Raw genomic sequence first — 27,328 nt, 5'->3', positions numbered from 1 at the left:
ACTGCCATGTGGTATGCCACAGATCCAACGACTTGCATAGGATTTTGTCTAGATAAAAGGCAATTCTACAATGCCTCAAGTCAGAGCCCTGAGTCACTTAGGCCTAGCACCACACACCAACAGAAGTCTAAACACCTTCAGAGATCTGGATTTAATTTAACTGGTTGAAGTTAACTCTGTAGCAGTATCAGGAAAATAACCTGTATCCCTCAAGTCCTGATTGTGCTGCGGTTGAACAAGGGACTCTGTTTCTTCTCACAAAAGCATATCTAATAGAAAATCCAGCATTATGTGGTTTGTATTTTTAAGCTGAAGAACATCTTTATCTGTTATCTTATACAGCATCTGTTCAGACTTAATCGAATTCTTGAACATTTGTTTTGCTCCCTTGTTTCAAGTTTTGTTCCAGAAACTATTCTAGCAGTCACGTTTGTTAAAATGACCAGCAATTGTCCAATCCTGGTGCAGGCAAATTACCTGTTTCTTTTTTTTAAGCAGAAGCCCAATATAACTCATTTGCCCGTTATCGCATTCATTCATTAAAAAGTATAACAGTATGATCAATTCTGAAATGTACTTCTTTCCACATTGAACAAGATGTTCAAAATACTTTCGTGTAGATTATTTACAGATCCCTTTCAAAAGTGCTTGATATGAGAGTCTGTGAATGGACTCCTGGCTCTGGATGAAATCCAGGAAGATTCTACTTTTCTATTCTTATTTCCAAAGTTGAAGAGTGGAGAGGCACCCTGTTCTTCTCCATCCTTAAGAAGAGACAGTTACGAGCTTTTCAACAGTCCTCATAATGCATCCAATTAAAGAGACCAAAGATTCGTGCAGCTTTTTACATGCCTTTTTTAAGCAATGCTTAACTGAAAGCACTGTGCGCAGAGGAGCCCATATGATGGGCTAGCTAATCTTAGCCCTACACAAGCGCAGAGCACCACACGGGTGCGGTGGCAGGACATCAAAACCTCAAGAGAAACAGGCTAAGGGGGAGGTGGGGGCAGTTAAAAACCCTTAGCAATTTTAGTATCAGTGTAATTAGATACACTTAGGTGATTTAAAAATCGTATTAACTTTGTCTTATTCATTAGACAGCAGCTTCTAAGAAGAACATGTCTTAATGCCTTTGGCTTTCATTGAGATTTACACAGAAAAATCCACAAAACATCCTTTGCTATCTTCCTTTCCTTTTATATGTTATTAGGTATAAAAAACTTCTATCAACACAAAATTCTGAAGTTTAGAGTGTAAAAAAAGGTTCACAAAGGTTGTTTAAACAGTATGTCCACTTTAGAGCAACCCAGAAGATCCAATACAAAAAGAGGATGAGAACTAGGGATCAGTCACACATAGGTAACAGGTTCATACTGACGAATGTGCATGTAGTGAACCCGGAGAGTTCTTTAAAAAAGACATTTCAATCCATTGTTTACTCCAAACTCCAACGTGAAGTCACAAAGTGACTATGTCACTTCTCAGAAACAAACAGTTTAACAATAAAGTTGAATCTTGGCTTAGTTAAAGAAGTTCAAGTATATTCCGAGCAGTCTTCAATTCTTCGCCTGGAGATATGCTCTCCTTGTGTTGATCAACAGTCATTAAGTGTAACAATAATTGTCATTTTACAGCTTCAAGCTCTTTATAAAAAGAACTTTTTCAGGATCCTTTACAAAAATTTTTCCTTGCTCTTCACTTCTGCAGATGACACAGTAAGACAGCAGGGAGATACTCATGGCTCCATTTTTAATACCCTTTTCCTATTTTAAGAGGGAAGAAAAATACACCAAAAAAAAATCACATCTTAGATGCATCTGAAGCAAACAAATTACATACGTAACACTAAATGACTTGATAAAATAAAAACATTTATCATCCTTATCTGTTCTCACACTCCTTTCTGAATGAAAAAAAAACTAGCATGGTCTTGTACAAGCATCAAAAAATGCAGAATACTGTGCTTCAGTTTGAGCTAGCTACTGTGATGCACAGAAACTTTTTGCATAAAACTATAAACATCTGTAAGAGATTAAAAAATACAACTTTCTGTTTAACATTGAAAAGCTTTAGAAATAAGGACACATTCTTATTACCAAAATGCAAAAACCACACACTCACCTCGAAAGCCTCCTCCGCCACCTCTTCCTCCTCTGAATCCTCCTCCTCCTCCACCTCTTCCTCCTCTGAATCCTCCTCCTCCACCTCTTCCTCCTCTGAATCCTCCTAAGCATAGGAAAGAAATTACACTTTGAGGAGCATGCAAATTCTTTGTTATGCATAACAACTTATTTCATTGGCAGCCTCTGAAAGGAAAAAAAACAATAAAAAAAACCCAGGAACTGCCAATTGCTGGACAGTTACGAGGTCAATTACTAGTACCTTGTCTCTTCTAGGGACTATTTGTGCATTTTAGGTATTGTTTGATATACAATCTCCAAAATACTACAGACACTAATAAAACTCCACAATAACTTTATTTCATGGGAGCAAAAAATTAATTACAACTATTAATTAATTAATTACAACACAAGAGAACATTAAAACAAACAAACCAAAAGACTTTGAAACACTTGTGCCTCACTGTACACAAAGGAGCAGGGTAGGGAAGAAACTGCAATGTAAGAAAAAATTAACCTCAGCTTTAATTGAGGAGTACATCATAGAATCGTTTTGGTTGGAAAAGACCTTTGAGATCATCAAGTCCAACCATTAACCTAGCACTGCCAAGTCCACCGCTAAACCATGTCCCTAAGTGCCACATCTACACATCTTTTAAATACCTCCAGGGATGGTGACGCAACCACTTCCCTGGGCAGCCTCTTTCAATGTTAGATAGCCCTTTCAGTGTAGAAATTTTTCCTAATATGCATCCTAAACCTCCCCTGGTGCAACTTGAGGCCATTTCCTCTTGTCCTATCACTTGTTACTTGGGGACAAGAGACCGACCCCCACTTTGCTACAACCTCCTTTCAGGTAGTTGTAGAGAGCGATCAGGTCTCCCCTCAGACTCCTTTTCTCCAGGTTGATGTTTAAAAAGCAAAGGAGGATGAGATCTACCAGGTCATTTGCCCCTCTCTCAAACACTGCAAATATTCTGTCCAAACTAGATTTTTACAACATACTGAAAATACAGCTTTCACTGATAGTTTTGAATGTGTATTATCTACAACCTTTTACTGCAATTTTGCTTAGTAGTCATGCTTTCTGTCTTTGTTATACTCTCCTCTCTGTGCTTTGGAGCTCTTATTTAGCTAGCTACAGAAGCCTAGGTGTTGCTATTGCAAAGATATCACTGTCTCGTCCATTGAGTCACTGTCCTGGTTTCAGCTGGGACAGAGTTAATTTTCTTCCTAGTAGCTGCTGTATTTTGGATTTAGTATGAGAATAATGTTGATAACACGTATTGTTTTAGTTGTTACTAAGTAATGTTTAGTCAAGGACTTTTTCAGCTTCCCATAGAAGCTGAGAGGGAGCATAGACAGGACAAGCTGGCCAAAGGAATATTCCATACCATAGATGTCGTGCTCAGTATATAAACGTGGGTTGGCCAGGGGACAGGATCCATGATCGCTGCTCGGGGCGGGCTGGGCAATCGATCATGGGGTGGTGAGAGTGTTGTATCACTTTACTTTGTGTATTCTTTTACCATCATTGTTATTATCTTCCTCTTCCATTACTGTTCTATTAAACTGTCTTTATCTCAACCAATGGGTCTTTTTCCCCTCTCCTTTTCTCCCTACCCTACTGGGGGGTGGCGAGCGAGCAGCTGTGCTGCTGGCTGGGGTTAAACCACGACAGCCATCAAACAGAAATATGCATGACAATTCTCTTTCCAATACAACTGTTGATATTCAAGTACTCAACTGCAGCATTACAAAAAAAAAACAAAACCAAAAACCAGCACCCCCTCAAAAAAAAAAAAAAAACCAAAAAAAACCACCCAAACAACCCACTCCACACCAAAATACCCCAACATTCTGTAGCTTGCTTTCTTGGGATCTTACCTCTACCACCGCCTCTTCCTCCTCCACGTCCACCACCACGTCCTCCTCTACCACCTCCTCTGGGAGCACCTTTTTCTCCAGGAGGCCTTGGCAAAAATCTCTGAAGGGGTAGCAGCTTTGCTGGATCAATGTAAAACTGTAGGAAGAGAGTTCCATTAGGCTTTGAAAATACCAAGGCTGAAGGGCACAATAATATCTCCCTTTACAAATATCCACAATTTGGTCTTAACCCTTTATATTAAATTGTCCTCTGCAAATAGCCAAATAAAGAAAGAACACAAGAAATAAATCACAATGTTATAAAGTTATTAAAATATCAATGATACCTGCAGGAGTTTCATTTGTTACATCTTTTTTTGCGAGGCGGGGAGAAGGAAGAACATGGCAGATACAAAAGTGAAAAGGAAGAGGAAATGAATGCTTATGTTTACAAAGGACAAATAGCTTTTGAAGTTAATAAAAACTTAATAAAGCTTTTATTATCTGATAACATATAGTAGATCTATCTAACTGATGACATTCAGTAGAATTCTGTTATTGAAATTGGCTAACCTTTTGCATTTTTTTAAATGAAGAGGCTTTCATGTTCTCAGACAGTTTCACTGAAAAATACTGTTAGTTTCTTTAAGGAACACAGCAAGAATAAAACATTAGAAATAGTGACTTTGATTATTATATGAAAGGCACAATCAAACATTTTCTAAATTAGTATTTTATAAATGATGCTAAACATCACTACAAATGAAAAACTACAATTAAAAGATCAGAAGAAACTATTTTCATTTTTTCTCGGTGTTTTTTCCATAGTTAAAAATACAGTATTTTGTGGTAAAATCATTTTTTCCTTCTATGTACTAAGGCATAAGGAAGAACATACCAGTAGAAGGAGTACACAGAACCATAACTGTAAAGAAAAAAATTTTTACAGTAAGTGACGACCCCTTTAGCTCCAGGGTGACCTCAAGGCATATCTGGAACAATTTAGATGCTGCAGGTGCTCTGCTAATGCTGCTGCTGCTGGGTGGTACAACTGCCTGGCTGTGGAAAGATAACAGCCAGTAGAGACCGCTGGACGAACCACATGCCTGGCCTCATCCTACAGTGAAGTGGCAGACACTTTCCGTAACCCCCCATGCAGTCTTTTATGAATCCTTTGGCTTTCCAATATGCAAGAACTTTGGTATATGGTTCTTAAGATACAAAAGAGCTGCTGCACAACTCTGCTTAATTAAAACTCAAGATTAAATGGGGAAGCAAGGAGCTGCAAAATCCCATAACGTATTTTCTTAATATGTTATTGTAGGAAGAAAACAAGTTTCCGAAATTCAAATAATTCTGATACCAAAAGTAAATCTGCAAGTTAATACATTCAGAGCATGACAGTGATTTAAACCTGCACATTTTACTTCACATTTAATGTGGAAGAGGAAAATGCATGCAGCTAGTTACTGCTGCTCAACCAACCAACACAGGCTAAGTCTTACTGACATGTTACAACATGATAACACCCAGTTGTTCTGCTTTTGTCATGGATTCTGTCAATCTGGCAGTGACAACTGAACGGACCCAGTGCCTCTGTCTCAACAAGCTTGCTTTGCAACAGGACATCCTAGCACATGCCCACTTTTATTGGCAGTTTAAGTAATAAGCTGGATAATGAGCAATAGGACCTCCTAGCAGAAACTCATATTTATAATTAAGTAGTAAGCTCCACCATAAGCAAGGTCCCCTGATATACAAAAAAAAAAAAAACACCACACCCTGCTCCCTTGATACGACTCTGTTATAGGTGAGTATAGCAGAAAATTCGATCAGGTAGCTAGAAAAAGTAACATCTTGAACCATCATGGATGCCTAAGACATCTGTCACTACTGGTACCGACTGAAAACCTCTGTCTGACTTAAGGTACTCTGTCATACTGAAGAAGCTTTAAAATAGACACTTAATGTGAATGAGGCATGACACCAAGTCTAGCTGCAGCTAGACTTGTGACTGTTCACATCTAACTGGTAGCCAAGCCTTGAACTGTTTTAAAATCCTACAGAAATTCCACTCAATAATCAAATCAGCCTTTAAAAAAACAAATATTGTATATCACACATTTTTTTGAAGGATACAAAATCTCTTAGCTGTCCAAAGATTTCATCGACTTTGCCAATCTGTTCCTTATTATCCAAGTACACTGGGGCATTGAAATAAGGCACCTTGTTTTCTTCTGTTTTACATTTACAAACAATGTCATCTTCACACGGATGCATGAACTCTCCCAATACTGAAATAAAGAACAAACAAGCTAAATATCTGGAGCAGTCATTCTAAATTACAAAAAATATAATCTCTTCATGTAACTTACAAACTACCCTTTCTGGAGGCCCCTGGTCATATCCGCCTCTGTTGAAGCCTCCTCGTCCACCTCCCCGTCCAAAGCCACCTCGTCCACCACGATTAAAGCCACCTCTGTCGCCGCCGCCACCTCCTCCACGATTGAAGCCACCTCCTCTTCCTCCTCCACCTCCTCGTCCACGAAAAGACATTTTCTACTGCCTCCTAAATTGTGGACAAAAATCACGTGTTTAAGAAGTAAAAGATATTTCACATTTGATTTGGTGTACAAATTTAAGTCTCCTGACAGTCTTCTTTGTTAATTTAACAGTTAGCTGTTTCAGTCCTCACTAAAAATTACCTTGAGGGAGATGATTCTGCCCCTCTACTCTGCTCTCTTGAGACCCCACCTGGAGTACTGCATCCAGATCTGGAGCCCCCAACATAAGGACATGGACCTGTTGGAGCAGGTCCAGAGGAGGGCCATGAAGATGATCAGAGGGCTGGAGCACCTCTCCTATGAAGACAGGCTGAGAGAGTTGGGGTTGTTCAGCCTGGAAAAGAGAAGGCTCCAGGGAGACCTTATAGCAGCCTTCCAGTACCTAAAGGGGGCCTACAGGAGAGATGGGGAGGGACTCTCTATCAAGGAGTGTAGTGACAGGATGAGGGGTAAGGGTTTTAAACTGAAAGAGAGTAGATTTAGATTATTAGACATTAGGAAGAAATTCTTTACTGTGAGAACGATGAAACACTGGAATAAGTTGCCTAGAGAAGTTGTAGAGGCCCCACCCCTAGAAATGTTCAAGGCCAGGCTGGATGGGGCTTTGAGCAACCTGGTCTGGTGGGAGGTGTCCCTGCCCATGGCAGCGGGGTTAGAACTAGATGATCTTTAAGGTCCCTTCCAACTCTGACCCTTCTATGATCCTATGAAAAGCATGCTGGCACATGAAAAATCAAGTTTACACCTAAAATGCCACCCACTGCAACGCCAACCCCTAAGAAGTGACTAGCTGGGACGGCATATTTTTCACTCGTGTGTATGAGGGTTGAACGTGACACCCTCCAGCCCCGCCAACGAGCGGCACTAAGCGAGACCGCACCCGGCAGACAACCGCGCCACCTTCCCCAGGCACCGTACAAGGCGCACGGGCACCGCCTGCAGCCCCCGGTACCCCAGCCCTCCCTCATGGCTGCCGCCGGCCCCTGGAGCTGCGGGGCGGGAGAGGCGGGCGCTGAGGAACCACCAACGGCCGCTAACGGCTGCACCCCCCTTCCCGCGCACCCCTAGACGCGTCTCGAGCCCGACCTCCACGTGCGCGCCGTCCCTGCCGCCGCCAGAAAACCACCCCCACCGCCGGAAACGAGGCCGCCTGCCGTAAATGAAGCGGCACCGCCTGCCGCTACCGTCGCGAAAGGGTCCTAAAGCGAGTCGTCTTCCAGGACGACACCGCCCTTGCTGTCCCAAGCGGGCAGCAGCTGTCGCCGGGGCAGGCGGCTGGCGACCCGTGCCGCTCGCAAGGACGCCTTCCCCGTGTAAAACAGAGGGGAGCCGTGGCGCTCAGGCCTCGGGCCCCCGCCTCAGGCCCACGCCGCGCCGGGGAAGGCCGGGGCTGGCCTGAGCAGGCGGCGCTCCCCGGGCGCGCCTCTGCGCCGGTAGCCTGTGTCCGGCCGGCCCCGGGCACCGCCTCGGCCCACAGCTCCCGGTAGCCGCGGGTGACAGCGCTGCGGGCCCTGCCGGCCGCCGGCGTGCTGGTCTCACTGCCCCCCAGACTCCTCCCGAGGGACCCGCCGTCAGGGCCTGGTGTCGGCCTGATCCCACGGGGGCGACAGCCGGACACCGGGGGTGGGGGTGTGAGCCTGTCTGCGCTTACGAGCTGTGCTAATGAGAAAGAGCGGGCGCCGCTGCTCGCACCTCCCCACACCAGTGCGGGGGAGCAGCTCTCTTGCCGTGCTGCGGGCTGCGCTTGGGCTGGAGGGTGTGTTGTTTCTGTTGGCTTTAATTATAAAGTTTTCATGGAAATCCACTTTTAGAAGAGTACTTCGAGCACTTGACAAATACTTGCAAATCTGCTATACGAATGGTGTGATACAAGCTTGTAATCCAGCTGAGTATATGGACTCGTGTAGTGGACACTACACAGATACGAGTGTTTCTCTCCATACATATGAAGACATAGAATTGCCTAGGTTGGAAGGGACCTTTCAGATCATTGCGATCAACCATCAACTTAACCCTGACAAAACCACCACGAAACCAGGTCCCTCAGCACCATGTCTATACCACCAGGGGTGGTGACCCAACCACTTCCCTGGGTGGCCTGTTCCGGTGTTTGATAACCCTTTCAGTGTAGAATTTTTTCCTAATATCTAATCTAAACCTCCCCTGGCACAACTTGAGGCTGTTTCCTTTTGTCCTATTGCCTGTTACTTGGGAGAAGAGACCTTCCCGCACCTCGTGACAACCTCCTTTCAGGTAGTTGTAGAGAGCAATAAAGTCTCCCCTCAGCTTCCTGTTCTCCAGACTAAATAAGCCCAGTTCCCTCAGACACTCCTCATAAGACTTGTTCTCTATATCTTATATAAAAACACATTTATCTTTTACAATAATCTGGCAAAGATGAATGCCTGCAATCGGGAGAACCAACAGGATGATTCAATCAGTCTCCTCTGGCAAAAGAAAGGAAATGCATATCCTTAATAAGTGCTTCCTTTTAATCATTTGCTTTAAGGACTTTACTTTTGTTATCTCGTCTTCCACTTACAGTAAAACCAGTTAAATTGCGGCGGGATCCTTTTGGAGAGATCAGTTTTATCAGTTAATAATTGAGGCTCTTGTACTTTATTTCTAAACACTTTTTAAAATATTTTACTAATGGTTAAAAATTAAACACAAATCTAACATCTGATATTCAAAAGAATCCTGGCCAGAGCAATTTATCTACAAAGAGAGATCAAATTTCATCATGCGAGTGGCCCCAGTTTTCTTGATTTTCTTGTCTCTCTTTTGTTTTTGTGGATCAGAGGTAAGAATTTATTTCATTGTGATAGCAGTAATTTATTTTTTAAAAAACATCTAAAAAGCAGTTTATTGTTATAAAAGCAAAACCAGTTGATTTTTTAAGTTTCCTTTCATAGTATTTGTGTTTCATACGTTTGTTTTAGCCCAGCTTGAATGTTTGAAGCTTGCTGTGTCTCTTCCATGTATTGATTCTATGTGGGGTTTATGCTAACAGGCTTCTGGAAAATATTTTAGTCATGATCCTATCCTAAACCGAATTTGCAAGCTCGGTTGACTACAGAAAGGTGCTGCAATTTTTCCTGCCCCCCTTCTTTTGAGAAATGAGATTACCGTCTTCTAATGTGGCAACATGGTATATGGTACCGCCTGAAGAATTGCTGAGGAATCTCTTCCGGCAGAAGTGTCCCAGAAAGCCCACCTGGGTTGAGCGTTCAGCTTGCCCCAGTCTTTTAGAGAAACCCTTAGATAAAAATCAGCACCTTTTGTCCTATTCAGGAGAAAGACGTAGTATAATATGGGAGTTATGCCAAGCCGGATCTGACTCACAGTTTGGATTCTACTGACCTGAGAACAGCAGTAAGAATTTAGTAAGATTATACAACCGTTAAAAGGTGGTTTGTTGGATTAAATTCTGGCCCAACAACATCCCCACTGACTTTATTATGGCTGGGATCTCTCCACGAGAACTTTAAACTTCAGCTCTGTTGATTCAGTTGGCACAGCCAAAGCTGATAAATCACATATGAGGACTAACCTTTCTCTCCCATTTTTATGCAAAGTCCATCCATATATATTTTTCACATTTCAACATTCTTCCTACCCGTAGATCATAGTAAGCAAAAGCACTCAGGCAGCAACAAAGTCACCAGAGAGCTGCAGAAACACAGCTGCAGAGTCACTCACCGAGAGGCAGTGGGACGGAGGGTCGGAATCTGTACTTGCAGTCCAGTGACGACCAGCAGCCACATTGCAAACCCACTGCTGTGCAAGAAACAGAAAAAGAGCTGATAAGGAAGGGCACTTAATTTTCAAATTTCTTTAAGATACTTGTTACTTCAGCAGTCACACAGTGAAACAAATAATTAATTTTAGATTTCTTTATTTGCTTCTAAGTAGTTCATAAATATTTACAGGTGCTATTTAAACCCAAAGCCAACCAAGCCAATAAAAAAGTCTCAGATAAAAACCAAGTTGCTGGTTTTTTTATTTGTCTGGTGTTTAAGTCCCCTTACGATTTGATTCCCTTTCAGTCCCCTTGCTGTAGTGTGTTATAAACCATTGGCTTAAAATATGTTTATAACCTGCTGTGCACTTCAGCTGATGTTTGAAGAGTAAAGAGTATAAAGTTGGCAGGAGAGCAGTAAGAGTGAAGATCACACCAGGTGAATGATCCAAAAAGAAAACAAAAAGTTCAGAAAAGCAGAGAAAGATGAGGTGGCCAAAGACAAAGGAATAAACACTGCAAATGCTATTTAGCTTTGTGCTCGTAATATAGGAGAAGGCTTATGAATGAACCTTTGTTGAGGTCAGTAAAGGGATCTACAGAACTCTTGGTGCAGTTTCTAGTCTTAATTTTTGTATTTTGTGCTTTGCAGCATGCAGCACCTAATGCTGAAGAAAACCAGTTTCAGCAGGTTAAGCCTGCCCAGCCAGCTGAGCAAGACATGTACCTCATAGAAGAATGCTTAAGCAACGAATACACACACAAGTCCTGTGAGAAAGTTTTTTGTAATCCATGGGAACGATGTGTGGAGGGAAAATGCCTTTGTAAGCTTCCCTACCAGTGCCCAAAGAACAGCTCTTCAGTTTGTTCTACCAATGGAAAGCACTTGCTTACTTACTGTCACCTAAAAAGCTATGAGTGTCAACGTCCCGAAGCAAAGTTTCTGCACAAGGGAAAATGCACGTCTGAAGGTATTAACACCTCCTTTTCCAAAAAGTATTAATCAGTCAGTCATTTGTGGCCAAGGAAATGCTTTACAGCTCAGAAAGTCTGTTCATTTCCTTGCACTAGTAAGAACATGAAACAGTAAATGAGAAGGCATTGAAAATGGGCAGTTATCTATTGATTTTCATAAAAATAAAATAATTGACATGTCACCCCGCTGCTGGTAGCTTGTTCAAATCATCAGGTAGAAAGGGGAGAAATAGACCCAGGAAAGAGTTCGAAGGTTTCCAAGGAGGGTGTTGACTACAGTGGGAGGCACAGCAGGAGAGGAGAATGTTAGCAGAGAAGGTATCTTTTGGAGAGGGACAGAGCGCAGAGGAGCAAGAGTCCAAGGAATGGAGTCAAGCTGCTGAGGTGCGTGTGGGAGTGCACGGGGAGAAGGTAAGCCATGTTGACCTCAATCATCTTCACGCTGTGGATTTCATCAAAACAGAAAGATATTGCCCTGCAAACCAGCGATGGTTTGTGCACTGCCGAGCAGCTGTTTGTTCTCACCTGCTTTTTTAGGCTGCACCAAGGTGTTTTGTCAGCTCAACCTCCACCCGAGAGCAGGGAGGAATGGCTCCTGCTAACTAGGCAGGTGGCCTCTCTTAGCAGTAGCAGTTGCTGTCCCTACCCGTCCTCCAGCCCCACCTCCACTGACCCAAGCCAGGCCCAGGGCTCTCCTGTCCAGTCCCTGTCCCAGTGCTATCCCTCCCTTTCCCCACAGAAGCAGCAGCTCAGCCCATCGCCCTCAGGGTGGCAAAATTCAATTCTGCCTATGCCCCTGAAAAGGACAGCAGAGCCTGGGACGCTCTATCCGGCTTCCCCACGTTAAGCTGAGGACTTCACCTCCACCGTAAACGCACAAGTTTTGCTACGCAGGTAACAGAAGCAGGATCTGGCCCTCTCACTTGAAGCACTACTGGTTGGTTATTGAAAGTCCTCTATGAAAGTCATTATACTGAGGTGCAACCTTTCCTCAGTTGACCTCCAGGTACACTTGCGTGGTAGGAACCATTATCCTCATTTTTCCTGAAACTGGTGTATTTTGAAAAAGTGGCAGGCTCAAAGCCACAAAGTCAATCCTCAGAAAAAATCAGGAATAATACCTGAAGCTTCTGATTCCCAGTCTCCTGTTCTTTCCATATAAACTTTGGCTGTCAATACAAAATTAGTCCTGATTTGTTTCTGTGCTGTCTTTCCACTAGATACATCTATATAACACGATTTTATTTGGAATTTTTTTTTATGTCTCTTTTTTTTTTAGGAACATTTTCAATCTCTGTGGGTCATGGAGATTCGAATTTGCTTCAAGTAAAACCTGTGAGTCAAAAGACTGACTTTTTTGTATGTGATGGTGAGTGGACTATGAATGAAGCAAACGTGGCTTGCAGGCACCTTGGCTTTGAATCGTAAGTTTGGGGAATTTATCTCTGGATAACTGCAAGGGATCTGAAAAAGTAGTGATGCTTATGTAAGTCTCAGTCACAGTCAGTCAACAGCTAAAACAGAAAACTCATGAACAATGTATTGGCTAAAATATTCTGATAAAGCTTCTTAAATTGACATCTGAGAGTGAAAGCCAAAACATAGATTTCTGTGTTCTATTACAGATTACAATTTTACAAATCATAACTGTTTTAATTTTAAGATAAAGCTGAAGACCAGAGCAGAGGTTTTTTCTCAGTCTGGGTAAGGGACAGTGCACGGGTGGACCATCCCCAAATAGCTCTGAGCAATAACCTGCGCGCAGAGAAAAGTTTCTTGTGCTAGCTGACAACAGGGTACAGCTCTGTTTTGCCACTTGCACCAGGCAGACTAACAAGAACCAGAACACATTTGTTTTCTTCACCCCTTGCCCCCACTGCCATTGCTTGCTTTGCTCCCCAGGAACGGCTGAAGCCACACAGAGCTTGTTATTTTTCCTGTGACCACATCAATGACCTGAGTTGCACGTTCAGCTCCTCATAAAGAGTCAAGTCAAGTCTATATCCTATACATAACTATTTTACACATATACAACTAATTTAACTTAGTCGGGTAGGGCTGCCTCCCCAACCCTACCCGAAGACTAAAAATGCTACTGCGGTGCCCAAAATTGTCCCCTCTAGGTGAGAAGCAAGTATTTCCTAGTCCTGATCAGTAGCAGGGTTTGTCCTGGGACAGAGCGTTCAGCCCTGGAGTCCCATTGTTAAGCCTCTCTAGTTACTTATTTACTCAATCCATATTTCTTTAAGGTAGGGGAGACACACACTCTTAGGAGGATACTGTGCAGGTAAACCCAAGGGAGATAAAATTTATTAATCCCAGCCTTGCAGTGGCCTGAGCTCCCTCAATATGCACTGGTTTCGATGACATCAAGGATACTCAACCCCATGCAGGATGGCTCGCAAATTATGGCTCACCGGTGTCCACACAGAGACAGGGATCTGAGCTCACAAGTTTTGCTACATACGGAGACTTTTCTGTCCATCACGATACATGGTGACTGTCATAGAGCTATGCATTTAGGGACAGTTCTATGCAGCAACCTACAAAAAATTATCACTTTGGTTTACTTTTTCTTCCAAAGTAAACATCTCCTACTTACCCCTAGATGATTCCATGGGAATTCTGCTCTTTTTCTTAGCCATGACCAAAAATCCTTACTAGTGAGGAAAATCATATAAACTCTAAACAGTCAAAGCAGCAGACAATCCATCGTGAAATAATATAATTTGTTATTATTATTTGTATTCTCACAGAGGTGCTGAATATTACCAAGCCAATTCCAGGATCACAGAATCTGCTTTAAACGCGTTGCACTGTCTGCAAATAACTTGCAGGGGCCTAGAGACAAGTCTTGCTGAATGTCACATAGAGACGAAATCAAGAGATAGTAATGAGGGATTTGTTAGCCTCCAGTGCCATGAAAATCTCAGAGGTTAGTAGGTTTTTTAGTTTTATATCTATTTGGGATTCTTACATTTTAAGTTTATTTTAAATAATTAGGACCAGGTTTGCTGAACTCTCAGCCACAGCAAACCTGCAATGAAACCTTTTGATTTTTTTAAATAAACCTTTTGCAGACTTTAAGACAATTGAGGCAGTCGTGAGTCAAGACAGTCTTGAGTTTATGAGTTTGGAAAACCACTGTTGCTCATAAAGTATTTTTACAGATATTTCCCAAAAGCAAATATATTTCCCCCATGGTTCTGTTTGTTCCCCCATCCCTTCCAAGGGTACCAAGGTATACTGTATCCCACAAGTCTTGTCTCTTCCAGGTTCAATGGTGAGGAGACAGGTGACAACCTCCTACTCACTGCTTTGTCTATGAGGGGGATCAATTAGGCCAGCAGCAACGCTGTGGCCAGACAAGCATGACTATAGTGGAACTGCTTGTGTCTTCTGAGGACTTTCAGGACTCCTCAGTTTCTCGCTGATACAAGTGAAATCGAGTCCTTGTTTAGACTTCTAACAGCTTTCTGTTCTCTGTAGGGGGCTTTCTTTGGCACTGATAAGCATCAGCCTGAGAAGCTGCTGGTTAGGAGAGCTATGAATTCTCTCAGGTTTTTCTTATGCCACAAAAGTAGGAGTTCACAGGCTCGTGGTAACTTCCTTCTCGAGGGGGAACGTCCATCATCTTAATCACTTGAATCATTTACAGCGGGTTTGAACCAATCATTTCTGGTTTAGTCCTTGTCTAGAAGAAATGAAGTTTCCTTTTGCCAGGCTACTGCAAGTTGGAGGAGGAAAATAAGTGGTCACATGGAAAGCTTGATGAGAAGGTGACTAAAACAATAAAAAAGATTCCTATTTATTTTACTGGGCCCTACTGTTGACAGGCCAAACTGCTGATAGAATAAAATGTGCAAGCAGAATATTTCTGTGGGCGGCTGTGAACCTATAAACATTTCCACACTAACTTCATTTTCATCATGCTGCACAGCTTGTTCAGATGGTGAGTTTCAGTGCGTCAACAAGAAGTGTATTCCTCTGAATAAAACCTGTGATGGAATCAATGACTGTGGAGACCTAAGTGATGAACTGTGCTGTAGAGGTAATAATTTCCTTTCTCAGCTGTTTCAAAATCATTTCAGCAGAAAAACACCCTCAAATAATTTTTACAGTGATGTAACAGCTAAAGTCTCCTTTCCAAGTGCAAAAAAATTAGGCATAATATGATTTTTTGAAGCAGGCAAGTGATCTCTGAGAACCTGGATTTCCTCGGAGGATAAGGAAATACAATGTGATTATTTAGGAGGCTGTTAAACATTGATACAAAAAAATGAGCCGTGTTAGAATGAAAATGTATTTTTAGTTGAGAGAAATCAATAGCAATTAAACAAAGACACTGTTTTCCCAAAGAACTATCTTTAAACCAAAGTAAGATCTCTCTTAAATTTATTACTAGCGCAAGATTATCCACAGAATATCTGTGAACAGTTCCCGTCACATCGCTTGTTCATGAGCAGTCATTCTTCCAGCATTTGCAATTCCAGCTGCAAGAATTGTGAATAGAAACAAGGAATGGATCTAGCGTGACCTGAGTGCAGAATAGTTTCAGAAGTTGGGTTTCAGGTGCCAAACGGGAATGTGGGTCACAAATCCCATGACTATCTGTAAATAAACTTAATTTTGTAGTTTTACTATTGTCAGTAAATTTAATCTGATAATTGTGGAAACACAGTCACAGGCATTTTAGAAGAAAATGAGAAATACCTGTGGCTTCATGTATTTGGAGTACATTTATTCAGATTCCACTTGACCCAAATAGTACTGTTTCAGCCATATGGGCTGAAAACAATGCTTCCTGAAATCAAAAGAAGTATTTCAACTGAGTTCAGTAGTCTTTGGATCATATTGGTATATCTGGATACTTTTAGAGAACTATCTTAGTTTCTATTAAAGACATATATCCTTAAATAGTAGATTGACATAAGATTATAAAGTAGCTCAAAAACCTCTGCCATAAATTCAAGCACTGCTTTGCTTTTGGTAACATACAAACTGATCACAGGAATTAAAAGGAAAGGCATTCTCAGGTTTATAATAACGTTTCGTATTGTCAAGAGTTTTAGAAGAAATAAGTTATTCAGTCCAGTATCTTCAAAATAGGACTCTTGATTCCTAACCCTACATTTAGGCATTTGCCTCACTCAAACAAAAGCCAGCTTGGACTTTGATTCTGGGGGGGAAATTTGACCCAAGCATCATAAATTCCTCATTGGAGATAATCAGTAACGCTGGCAAAACTGGAGGTCCTTTGGCTGGGGTTGTGTGGGCATGTGCTGTGGATGAAACTGGTAAGGAGTGATACCACGTCCAGAAGTACAGTAATGAACTGGTAACAGAGACCCACATTTTTTAAGTCTTAAAACTTGAAGATTGTAAAATGAAGAGAGCCAAGTATTCACTTTGTTTTATACTTACAGAGCCTGCTTTTGTCATCTGTTTATGAACAGCCAAGTCCCCCATAACATGGATATTGTATTGTGTTTATATTTTAAAAAGCTCTCTAACTATGTGAGGTTGATGAATCATAGGATCCTGTGATTTATATTTGTAATTCTCCTCTGTTACAGAGTGCAGAGACAACAGTTTCCACTGTCGGTCAAATATCTGTATTCCAAATAAGAATGTCTGTAACAAAGAAATTGACTGCCTCACAGGAGAGGACGAAGCTCGAGTTCTCTGTGCAGGTTTCCTTCTGAAAGATGTTTCTATTTCTTTCCTTTCATTCTGCTCAATTATGACTAGAGACTACACGATGCATATCAACAGATTAGCAAAACCAAAATGGATGCAAGAATTCCTCTTCCCAATATTATGTTATGCATAGTAGGAAGAAAAGGTTACAGAATTTTCCTCCCTTTCCTTCTAGAAAAGAGTAGCAAGAAAACTAAAGGAAGGAAGAAACAAATGATATTTTAGGCAGCTTAAGGCAGATTATGTCTTTTGCTTATGTGGCCATCTATCAAACTGGTATCCCCTATTTGTGAAGAAAACATAGACAGGGCAGGCAGGAATATTTTCCTCGCAGATGAGGAATTCAACTAGTTTGTCAATATAATAATTCTTCTGTGCTGTTCCCCTCACTGATGAAAAGATTTTGGTTTGTTTTGAAATAAGAATGTTTTTCCTTGCTCTGATAAGAGACAAAGTCTAAAGCCAAAAAGTAAACACCGTTGGTAAATGGTAATTGGTAAGGGTAAACTGAACTCTAAATGTAAACATTACTGTCAGTAACATGAGAACAGACCTACTCCTTAACCTCCATTGAGAAACTAAATTCAATGGGAATTTTGTTTGAATAAAAGCTGACAAACCAGATTCAGGAAGCATTTAATTTACCTCTCACGTTGAATACCCTCCCTTACCCCATTAAAAGAGGTACACAGTACACAACAGCATCATCTAAATTGGAAAAAAAAAAATCCTGTTACCTAATACTCCTTTGGGCTTCAGAAAGCTCCAAAAGGTTGACGGGGCAGGAGGAGGAATTTCTGTTGTTTCCTGGTGGAGGAGAATAGGATATCACTTTAGAGATTAAAAACCAAAAAAATGGCCATTTCTCAGGGTTTCTTTCCAGAAGGGCTCCCCAGGGCATGGAAAGCAGAGTAGATGTCATGTAGTTACGAATGAGTATCTGCTGGATGTAGGTCATTTGTAGGCTAAGGCAGCCAAAGAGTGTCTAGTAGGAAAGGAAACAGCAGGCACCAGGCTGAAAGAATATTGCTGTCCATGTGAAATGGCGTGCCCTTATGCATTTAAAATGTGTACCACAATTTTGGCATGCAAACATATATCCAAATAATAGAACAAATTTAAATGTTTGCCAATATTTTTCTTATTCTACTGTTATTCTACTACAGGCAAAGGCAAAGACAAAGGTGCTGAAAATCACAGTATGGATGAAGGTAAGAGTAACTAACCCTCCAAAACCAGCATATCCTCTTATTAGTGGCTTTGTAGCTACCAGCCAGCTGGCCAGATCCAGAACACTCAGATATTTGGACTTTGTGATTTAGCAATATGCACTCTGGGGCTTCCTATTTGTCTTGCTTTCCACTAATTTAAAGAATGCCATAATAATAATCCTCCTGGCTGAGGACCCACATCTGCATGTTTTGGCAACTGGTGGAGGTAAACTCAACAAATCTAGGAGAACTGCTTTAAAATTATTTGCCCGAATGCAAGCAGCAGTGGGAAATTAAGAGAAGTAATGTGATGCTGAGACACAAACAATTTTCAAAGCAAAACCAGATACTAAAATTTTTGGTCTTTGCTTTCCTGCTACTGCAGCTACTGGCATATTCAGAGCACTCAAACTTTCAAGATAAAGATAAACCTGTCTCCAGAGAGAATGGATACCTGAATTCTGAGACACATTTTTCCTTTTTGTTAAAGAAAGAAAAATGATAAAAACGCTTCTTCCCCAAGTACACTGCGGTCTTACAAATCACACATTAACTCGACGGAAAAGAATCGTAGGTGGACAGACTGCAAGAAAGGTAAAAAAAAAACCTTACCAGATATGAGTTCATTCACCGTCAATTTCAATGGGCATTATTGTCCTTCTGTTAAAATGTACGGAAATAACAAAATCAGCCTCAACACTATGTTTTGCAGCGGTAGTAGCATTGCACTGAACAAAAGTAAAGAGAAGCACAATTCATAAAGATACGGAGTTGCAAAATTGAGCATTACAGTACAAGTATACATTGAAAATGATTCAGCAAAATAATACTGTAGGTAAAAGTAACAATTCTGACAAAATGTCATTTAAATTTGCACCTTTGAAACAGCGTACAGTCAAATATGCTATACTTGATCGTACCAGATCAGATTCTACATCTGTTTCTCTGGCTATAAGAAAGCTGGAGGGAAGAAGGCATCGCACAAAGTCAGAAGATTGAACAAAATTACTGCATTTGAGAATAGATATCGTTTATATCAGATGGAGCCCAATTTACAATTTCTGGATAGCAGATTTTTATTTACAATCAGATATAGTCAAGAAGATGAGGCGATTCCAAGAAGTGTGTTTCCCTTTCTGCACTAAAAATAGTACATTTATTATGATTTCATATTATTTGGGTGTTTGTTGTTTGAATAGGGTGAATTCCCTTGGCAAGTGGCAATTAGAGAAATTGGCAACGAAGGTGCAACAGTGTACTGTGGAGGGGTTTATATTGGTGGCTGTTGGGTTCTGACTGCTGCACACTGTGTCAGGTAAAAACAACAAACTGGGAAATTGTTTTCTTCTTCTGAGGCAGAAAGATTGATTTGGATTTTATTGCCCTTCTTAGCTACCTGTTTGCTAATTCCTGTTTGTCTATTGAATAAAACAATTTAAACCCCACATTAATGATGGGGAAGATTCAGAGAATGTAGAATATTTTGACAGTGAATAGAAAGATGAAAAAGTAATGATGACTTTGAAGATACACAGCATTTTTCAGTCAGATGGTAGGCAGGCAGGAAAGGGAGGTTCACCATAACCACTTTGCCTGAAAGGGAGATACAAATGACCTCCTCTCTTCCCCATGTCTACCTTGGGGAAGTCCAGGATCTGTTCCCCGAGAATGTCCCTGGGGTCACATATTCCCCAGAACAAGCAAGAGCAGACAGGGAAGATTTGCCAGTCCCAGCATCCCATCCACATCTGCTCACTTTTCTTTCACCTGAAATCAGAGAGGCACGAGTGCCTGCTTTCTCTTTGTCACAGCACTAAACACAGGGACTGGCCTTTAATATTTTATTTTGTATTAGCTGCAGTACTCAGCAGTAACTGTCATCTGCCTTGCATTTGCTACACTTCAGAAAAACCTGGACATCAAGTCCAGAAAGAAACTATATGTATAAAATATGAATTTTTATTCTAGAGAAACTTTGATAAAATGCAGAAGTTTACAGCTAGTTGAAATGTACAGTGCTTGTGTTAAGTATGAAAACATATTTTATTTCACTGGCTTTTTCCAGGGCAAATCGAGTTCATCTGTACCGTGTCTGGATTGGACTGTTGGATACAATACTGTACGACAAAGAGACAGATACTTTCAGACTAAACCAACTGATAATCCATGAAAAGTATAATGCGTCGACTTATGAAAACGACATTGCTCTGCTGGAGCTGAGAAGTTCTGTGAAAGGAGAATGCTCCCTGCAACACAGCACACCTGCCTGTATTCCCTGGTCGGAGTACATGTTCAAAACCGGTGACAGATGCAAGGTTTCTGGATGGGGACTAGAGAAAGGTATTTGCTTTAGTGCTTACTACAAGAATGTATTACTTGCATCACTCATTTTCTAATTGTGGTGAGCTTTCATTTTGAAAAGGCTGAAGAGTAGTTGTGCACAAAGCACTCGGAAGAGGCTGAGTACAGAAAACACGGGTTGCGGTTCGGCACTCGGCTATCGCTGTTGGATCTCTCTTCTGTACTGCTTCCTCTGCTGTTTCAGCCACTTAGTAAATTGATCTGGAGGACATCCCTGGTTGAAAACTACCCTAACAATAAGAAATGTTCCTCTTGCCAATCTAAGATTTATATTAGCTGTGGAAACCTAGTAACTGTATTTAACAAGTGGTGGTTAGTAGCTCGTAGTGGCCCACAGTCACAGCCCGTCCCCTGCCCAAGAGGATCTGAGCTGCAGCCAACAGTTATGAAACTTGGCACATCTTGTCTCAGCCCTGTTTGAGTTTAGCCCAGAGAAGGTTGCACCGAGACAGATAAGCCAAATGTAATCCCGCTTTCAAAGATTTGGGAAGCATTTGGTTTGTATCACAGCGATTACAATCTGGCGTTGAAGCTAGCACATACTGGTTGCGAGGCTTCTCCTGTCCGTACTCAGTAGCAGTCCATAAAGCAAATGCAAAGCTGGGAATTACTAGCAAACGCACAGAGGACAAAACAGAGAATCTCCTTAACCTTGTGAATACATAGTTCACCTGTACCTTCAATATCAGGTCCACTCATCGCAAAAAGACAGAGTAGAACTGGAAAAAAGCAGAACCATATCTCCATTTTATAGAAAAAAATATACTGGTTTCCCAGTGTCTGAAAACATTGATATGGAAAACAGAGAAAAAAAAATATCAGGAAGATAAGCAAAGGGAAAAGGTGAAAATGTCACAAAATGAAAGTACCGTATTTAACACTGCAATCAAACCACTCTGCTTTTATTTTGAAATATATGGCCGATGTACTGCAATTCATATGGGGTAAGTGTTACTGACAGCTGAAGGCACCTGATTTATGATATTGAAGATAAACAAATACATAACTTTCAATTTATGATATTAAAAGCGTCTGATGTGTACTTGCCATTTTTAATTCAGAAAAGTTTATTCTTTTCTTTTCTAGGTTATACCAAACAATTTATCCTCAAGTGGGGCAATGTTAATTTGTTTCAGAATTGTTCTGAATTGTATCCAGGACGATTTTTTAAACAAATGGCATGTGCAGGCAAGCATCAATTTTCTTACTATAATTTCTCTACCACCAAACCCCCTGTTTATAAGGTCAGAGAAACTAGCTGGGAATCTTCTAGACTCGGGAAAGACAACAAACCCATTGCCACAGTATCACCATTAGCAAAATGCTAGCCATTGGAGCCTAGACACATCCACCATTATATATCTATTTATAAACAGAGTTAAGATGACATTATGCCAAGTTTCTATAATTATGTGGGCAAATTTCAGCATGCAATTTGTGTTATGTTTTCTAAATACACAAGCACTTAACAGCCCACTGAACTTCCTACCTTTACTATATTTGATTCTGATTCAGCAACACATTTAAGCAAATGCCTGTCTTAGAGCGCATTAGAGTCCCATTGACTAGAATGTGACTATTCATCTGCTAAGACATTTGCTACTACCACACTGCACCCCAGGAAAAACACAATTAACTTTTCAAACTAAGATTAGTCTGGCCAGGAAACTGGCTGTCACTCCTAGTACTAAAATAAGGATTTTGAATATACATTTTTTGCTTCTCAAGTAACGAAAGGTACTACCAAATACATGACTAAAAGAGCAACGCATATTCAACTTACAGGGCAGATAATAGTTTCAACTGTTCTTGAAACCAAGAAGTAAAGGCAATATTTAAAGAAACTACTTAAGAAAAATAAAAAACAGATATAAAAGCCCAATCATTCGGGATAAATTCAGCATGACATGTATAAGATACTGGGTTTGTCTACTGTGCAAGTTCTGTAACTTATCTCCATGATCTTCAGTGTATTTCAAGTGATCATACTTTACCAGGAGGGAACCAAGACAGTATCACATGGGACAATATCAGCAAAGGGGGATCTGGGGTTTAGCTTCCACTCCCTGATGCAAATACAAACTTTGGAATTAAGGGCTGGTATCCATGGGAGCTAGTTATACACGCAAATGTTAATTAAACTGAATAAAGGCAATAAAATCTTGTTTTATAGGATGAGTAATTCCAACTCTGAAAAGTTCACAAAACTCTTTCTCAGTAAACAGATTCAAGAAAGAGGTTATATTTTTAAAAATTTGGAGACTCCTGCTTAGTATGGGTTCCTTCATACTAGGTCAACCAAACAAGCAGAAAAGTGTAGTAAGGGTGTTAGAAATTAATAAACTTTTGCTGAGTATATAGGACAAAGCATATAAATCATATTCTAACTCTGTAGCAGTGTTTCTGTTTATATCACACCCATCACTCTTCATTCATTTTTTCACAAGCACTGTATTTGCTGAATTGCAAACAAGCAGTTCTGGGGGCACTAAAACTTGGAAAGTACCTCAGGGCTGCTATCTGGTGCTGCAAAAGGTCCACACTGTGGCCGAGACCTTGCAGTGAGGGCACTTACAGACAGTTGCTCTCCCTCCCATCCCAGCATTCACTTCTTGTACCTGCCCACCTATTTTCATAAAGCTGGTAGAGAAAATAATTTTGAGGCCTCTGCCTCTCTGTACAGCTCTGTACAGAAACTGGCCAATGAATTACTGGGTAGAGAGGACCCAGAGGCAGACACGTAGGCATACGCATATTGCGACAGCTTCACTGCCATAGGAATCAGCCTACAAATCTTTTTACCTTTTTCCTCTTGCTTTTGGTCACTTTTTATGAGCTACCTCCAATGATATAATAGGCAATACAGCTGAATTATTCTCTATTGCACAGGGTAAAACAAGACTCACATCACTGACATCAAAGCAAAAAAAGGAGAATTTGGGCCAGGCACAAATGTAAAGAGAGGCCCCACACTTAAAAAGAAATGAGAAGCAATAGATAGAAGAGGTTAGGAACCTCCTCTACTGGTGACCATTACGCAAACATCTGTCAGGAAGCGGCATGGAAAACCTCCATGAGCTCTGTTTTGTGTGCTAGCTTGTATATGAACTTATTTTTGCTTTTTATTTCCTCTTTTCCTTTAGGTACTTACGATGGCTCCATAGACAGTTGCAAAGGTGATTCAGGAGGACCTTTGGTCTGTTTTGATGCAGAAAACGTGGCGTATGTCTGGGGTATTGTGAGTTGGGGTGAGAACTGCGGGGAGGCTGGTCACCCTGGCGTGTATACAAAGGTGGCCAGCTATTATGATTGGATTAGCCACCATGTGTCAAGGAGTCTCATTTCACGGTATAATACCTAAAGCTCGGAAAATGAAATACTTCCTTCTTATCACCCATGCAACAATGAACAGCAGTCCTTTTTTACAATCAGCAGCCATGTAACTTAGCAACAAATTAGTACAAATCTTTAAAGAGTATATTTGGAAAATTCTTAACGCTCTATGAATACCACAATTTTGCAGAAGCCTGTACAAAGAGAATTTTACAGTCACGTGAGTCCACAGCAAAAGTCTCTAATAAAAGCAAGGAAATTAAAATATCTTTTTCTTGTTGTTACTTTGTTTTTTTCTACATTTGACATTGCATTTCAATTGCAGTTGTTTGTTTATTTCAAACGGACAACCATACTGAAAGCAGTGGTCGGAAGATGACTGCACTGGCAATATGTGAACTTCACAGAAAGGACAGCAACCAGAGTTCTTTAAAAAACTTCCATTATCTCAAGGCCTAGGTCACTAGAAACCCTCAGGATGCTGCCTTGCTTGGCAGTTGATTCTTTAGGCTTACTGCAAAAGTAGGCTTCAGATCATCTATTAATTGACAGATTGACTATGACCGTGAGATTAGTTGTAATGCAAAAATTACCCAAATAATAATGCTGTTTGGTGGTAGTTTTTTCAGCTACAAACACAGACAATTTTTATCTAGTTAATGTACCTCATTTGATCATCTAGCTTGGGGCAATTTTTGTAGCTCTAAGTTTTATTAATTTAACTACAGCTGGTCACAAACAACAAAGGAATTTTAAAACTTGAATCTTCAACAAAAAATATCTTTACTATCTTAAATGCTCTCTGTATGTATATATATATTTCTGGTCTCCAACAAACTCTTAACATCAAGTAGGGTTTTACTGTGTGTTTATATTTATACACACACATATATATGCACAATTTATATAACAATATAAATGTATAAAAATTCTATATATTATACATATAGACTTAATTCTACAAAACCAAGTTACAGATCTAAAGTTAAAGATTAATAGTCTCGGTCATAAAATCCCCCAAGCAGATTCTCAAATTAGCCCAAGCTTCCTATACCAATATACAGAAGCATGAACCAGTAATGCCAAGAAAGATCATCCAGGGCCTGATCCTGCCACGTGCAGTCAGGGGGAGGTTTGCTACTGCCTTAACTGACCCAGAACTGGATGAAGACGAGGGGCCATCAACAAAACTGGAATGATAAAAGCAGAAAATCCTTCTGCTTTCACCAATCATTGTGAGGGAGTTCTGCCCGCTTGATAATCAGGAAGCACAGCCCAAAGGACCACTGTGTAACCTCCACATTTTTAGACAGCAGTAATGGTGCCTGCTATAAGAAAAACGTCAGTCTATATGTAACAGTCTCACATTCAGCAAGAGTTACGCACAGAAAGCGTGCACAAAATTTTGTAAAAGTACTAGAATTTGGATTGTGGATTTGTTCCCTCAACACAAAACTGTCAAATAGCTTAAGGACCATCTCTGTCAGATCCATCACACTGCTGAGTAGTTTTAGGACATAATTCACTGTATTCTAATTTACAAGTGGTTTTAATATTTATTTTACTTTATTCCTCTCAAATAATTATCCCGTTGAATAAATGGCATATGTTCACACAACACAGTTGTGGTGGTGGTGTTTTTTTCTATAATTCACCACAGTCTGCTTCACACAACGCTTTTACATTTTCATTGACTTTTCTTCATCATCTAGTCTTGTAAAAAACCCACATCAGCATGAATTTGTCGTGTAAAGACACTGTCAATCACCAATAACTAAAGGTATGAATTGCTTCTCTTACCCCCCGCCCCCCAACAGGGCTTGCTATTTAGGAAAGCATTTAAGTATATTCCTACGCAGGAATTATTTTGCTGAATTAGGGTCGTTGTAAAGTAATCATAGGGGAAAGCTGGAGAGGTGTAGGAAGAGCTCCCTCTTTTGTTTGACAATTAACTTCTGTAAAGAACTTTTTCCACCTATTTCTTCAGTTAACTACAAATAATATTAAATGCTAAGACTAAAAAGAAAAAAAATGAGTAGAATATTTACCATGTATCTTTCTGCTCTGCCTGTTGATCTGGAAGTCTCTCGGTTTTCTTTCCATTTTCTGTTCTTCTTTACAGTTAACTTTGTCCTGAAGCCAAATATTATTGTGTTCAGAGGGATTCCACACGTCTTAAAACAGAGCTTTCATTACAAAAAATTAAAACAATTTCCATATGGTTCCACTTCAGCTCATCTGTGAAGCATCTAGAATTTAAATATAAAATTAATAAAAATTTTATAATTAAAACCCACATAATTTTAATTAAAAAAATAATTAAAAGACACAAAACCAAGCAGGATGTTTAACAAGTGAGTTCATGTTGGTCTTTTCAGCAAATCAAGGCTGGGCTTTTAATGTTTAATAGATATACTTTCATTTTGCCCTCTTTTACAACCCTGTCTTGCACATTGATGATGTCGCCTGAAACTGAATCACTCACATGCATAAAGGTCATTGGATCAGTTCCCTTCACATTGAACATCACCATAAAATTAGGTCAGAATTTTAATGCTTCAAGTACATATTCCCCAATGCAATCTTTTGAATTCTAAATGAGTGTGCTTTCCAAAAGGTCGTGCTTTTCTAGCTGTATGAATACAAGTTTTCCCCCAGAGTGCACCGAAGGAGAGCAGTATGTGGTTTTGGGCACAGAATCACAGAATGGTAGAGGTTGGAAGGGACCTTTGGAGATCACCTAGTCCAACCCCCCTGCCAAAGCAGGCTCACCTACAGCAGGTTGCACAGGAACGCATCCAGACAGGTTTTGAGTATCTGCAGAGGAGACTCCACCACCTCTCTGGACAGCCTGTGCCAGTGCTCTCCCGCCCTCAAAGTAAAGAAGTTTTTCCTCATGTTAAGTTGGAATTTCCTGTGTTCTAGCTTGCGTCTGTTGCCCCTTGTCTTCTCACTGGGCACCACTAAGAAGAGTCTGGCCCCATCCTCTTGACACCTGCCCTTTAGATATTGATAAGCATTGCTGAGATCAAGGCTGGCGTTTGCTCTGAGCCACGGCGCTGCCCCAGCCCCATGTCCTTCCATTCACACCCGCGGCCGCAACATCTCCATGGCTGGCTGGAAAATCAGCCTTTCTGTCTTTCCTCTAAAACGTTGTTGCTCTCTCTGTCACATTTAGCAACGCCAAGTTCACCACTTCTACCACAGTCATCAAATACAGGTTTCCCAAATAAAAGAGTCCTGGGGTTTCGTATTATCCGATAGCGCCGGTTCCTCCCAAGGCCCCGCTGAGCCCCCGGAGCTGGCAGCCAGCCGCTTCCCGGTCCCTATCTGAACAGACCTGGGCAGGTCTTCCCGCGGGACACGGGGCACCGTGACCCGCTGGGGACGGCGGCGTTTCCCCCGGCGGCACTGCCCGTGTTGTCAGGGGGCGGGTGCCGGGCCGCGTTCGGCAAC

At 41.0% G+C, this 27,328-nt stretch overlaps 2 protein-coding genes across 5 annotated transcripts; one reads left to right on the top strand and one right to left on the bottom strand.

The window, feature by feature from the left end:
* Nucleotides 1-183: 183 nt before the first annotated feature.
* GAR1 (GAR1 ribonucleoprotein) lies at nt 184-27,266 on the bottom strand. 4 transcript variants are annotated; one of them, XM_054202623.1, is made up of 11 exons: nt 26,645-27,266; nt 25,921-26,121; nt 18,791-18,838; nt 17,705-17,774; nt 10,253-10,330; nt 6,362-6,555; nt 6,126-6,280; nt 4,560-4,619; nt 4,008-4,143; nt 2,122-2,226; nt 184-1,763 (listed from the first exon to the last, which is right to left on the bottom strand). In XM_054202623.1, exons 6-11 carry the CDS (start codon nt 6,540-6,542, stop codon nt 1,750-1,752), a joined length of 651 nt encoding a protein of 216 aa, XP_054058598.1. In that variant the 5' UTR covers nt 6,543-6,555; nt 10,253-10,330; nt 17,705-17,774; nt 18,791-18,838; nt 25,921-26,121; nt 26,645-27,266; the 3' UTR covers nt 184-1,749. The 4 variants fall into 4 exon arrangements, with proteins under 4 accessions (XP_054058598.1, XP_054058600.1, XP_054058597.1 ...); XM_054202625.1 differs by lacking the exons at nt 10,253-10,330; nt 17,705-17,774; nt 18,791-18,838; nt 25,921-26,121; nt 26,645-27,266 and adding an exon at nt 6,692-7,573; XM_054202622.1 differs by lacking the exons at nt 10,253-10,330; nt 17,705-17,774; nt 18,791-18,838; nt 25,921-26,121; nt 26,645-27,266 and adding an exon at nt 7,637-7,751 and having other exon boundaries at nt 187-1,763.
* On the top strand, nt 9,236-25,483 carry CFI (complement factor I). Its single transcript, XM_054202621.1, has 12 exons — nt 9,236-9,353; nt 10,945-11,263; nt 12,547-12,691; nt 14,024-14,202; nt 15,208-15,318; nt 16,844-16,960; nt 18,134-18,178; nt 18,669-18,772; nt 19,378-19,493; nt 20,244-20,518; nt 21,626-21,727; nt 23,683-25,483. The coding sequence occupies exons 1-12, from the start codon at nt 9,294-9,296 to the stop codon at nt 23,898-23,900; spliced, it is 1,791 nt and encodes a 596-aa protein (XP_054058596.1). The 5' UTR covers nt 9,236-9,293; the 3' UTR covers nt 23,901-25,483.
* Nucleotides 27,267-27,328: the final 62 nt, after the last annotated feature.

This window comes from Rissa tridactyla, chromosome 5 (genome assembly GCF_028500815.1).
Source record: "Rissa tridactyla isolate bRisTri1 chromosome 5, bRisTri1.patW.cur.20221130, whole genome shotgun sequence".
Lineage (NCBI taxonomy): Eukaryota > Metazoa > Chordata > Aves > Charadriiformes > Laridae > Rissa > Rissa tridactyla.
The sequence above is the reverse complement of the archived record's forward strand: the minus strand, read 5'-3'. Positions and strand labels throughout refer to the sequence as shown.

Excerpts from the sequence above, each read along its gene's own strand:
- CFI (XM_054202621.1), top strand. The coding sequence starts at position 9,294 with ATGCGAGTGGCCCCAGTTTTCTTGATTTTCTTGTCTCTCTTTTGTTTT. Across the intron at positions 9,354-10,944 it reads TTTGTTTTTGTGGATCAGAG|CATGCAGCACCTAATGCTGA; the intron begins GTAAGAATTTAT and ends TGTGCTTTGCAG. Across the intron at positions 20,519-21,625 it reads TGGATGGGGACTAGAGAAAG|GTTATACCAAACAATTTATC; the intron begins GTATTTGCTTTA and ends TTTCTTTTCTAG.
- GAR1 (XM_054202626.1), bottom strand. The coding sequence starts at position 6,542 with ATGTCTTTTCGTGGACGAGGAGGTGGAGGAGGAAGAGGAGGTGGCTTC. Across the intron at positions 4,620-6,125 it reads TTGGACAGCTAAGAGATTTT|TATTTTTCAGTGAAACTGTC; the intron begins GTATCCTTCAAA and ends AGAAACTAACAG. Across the intron at positions 4,144-4,559 it reads CATTTAAAAAAATGCAAAAG|TTTTACATTGATCCAGCAAA; the intron begins GTTAGCCAATTT and ends CTCTTCCTACAG.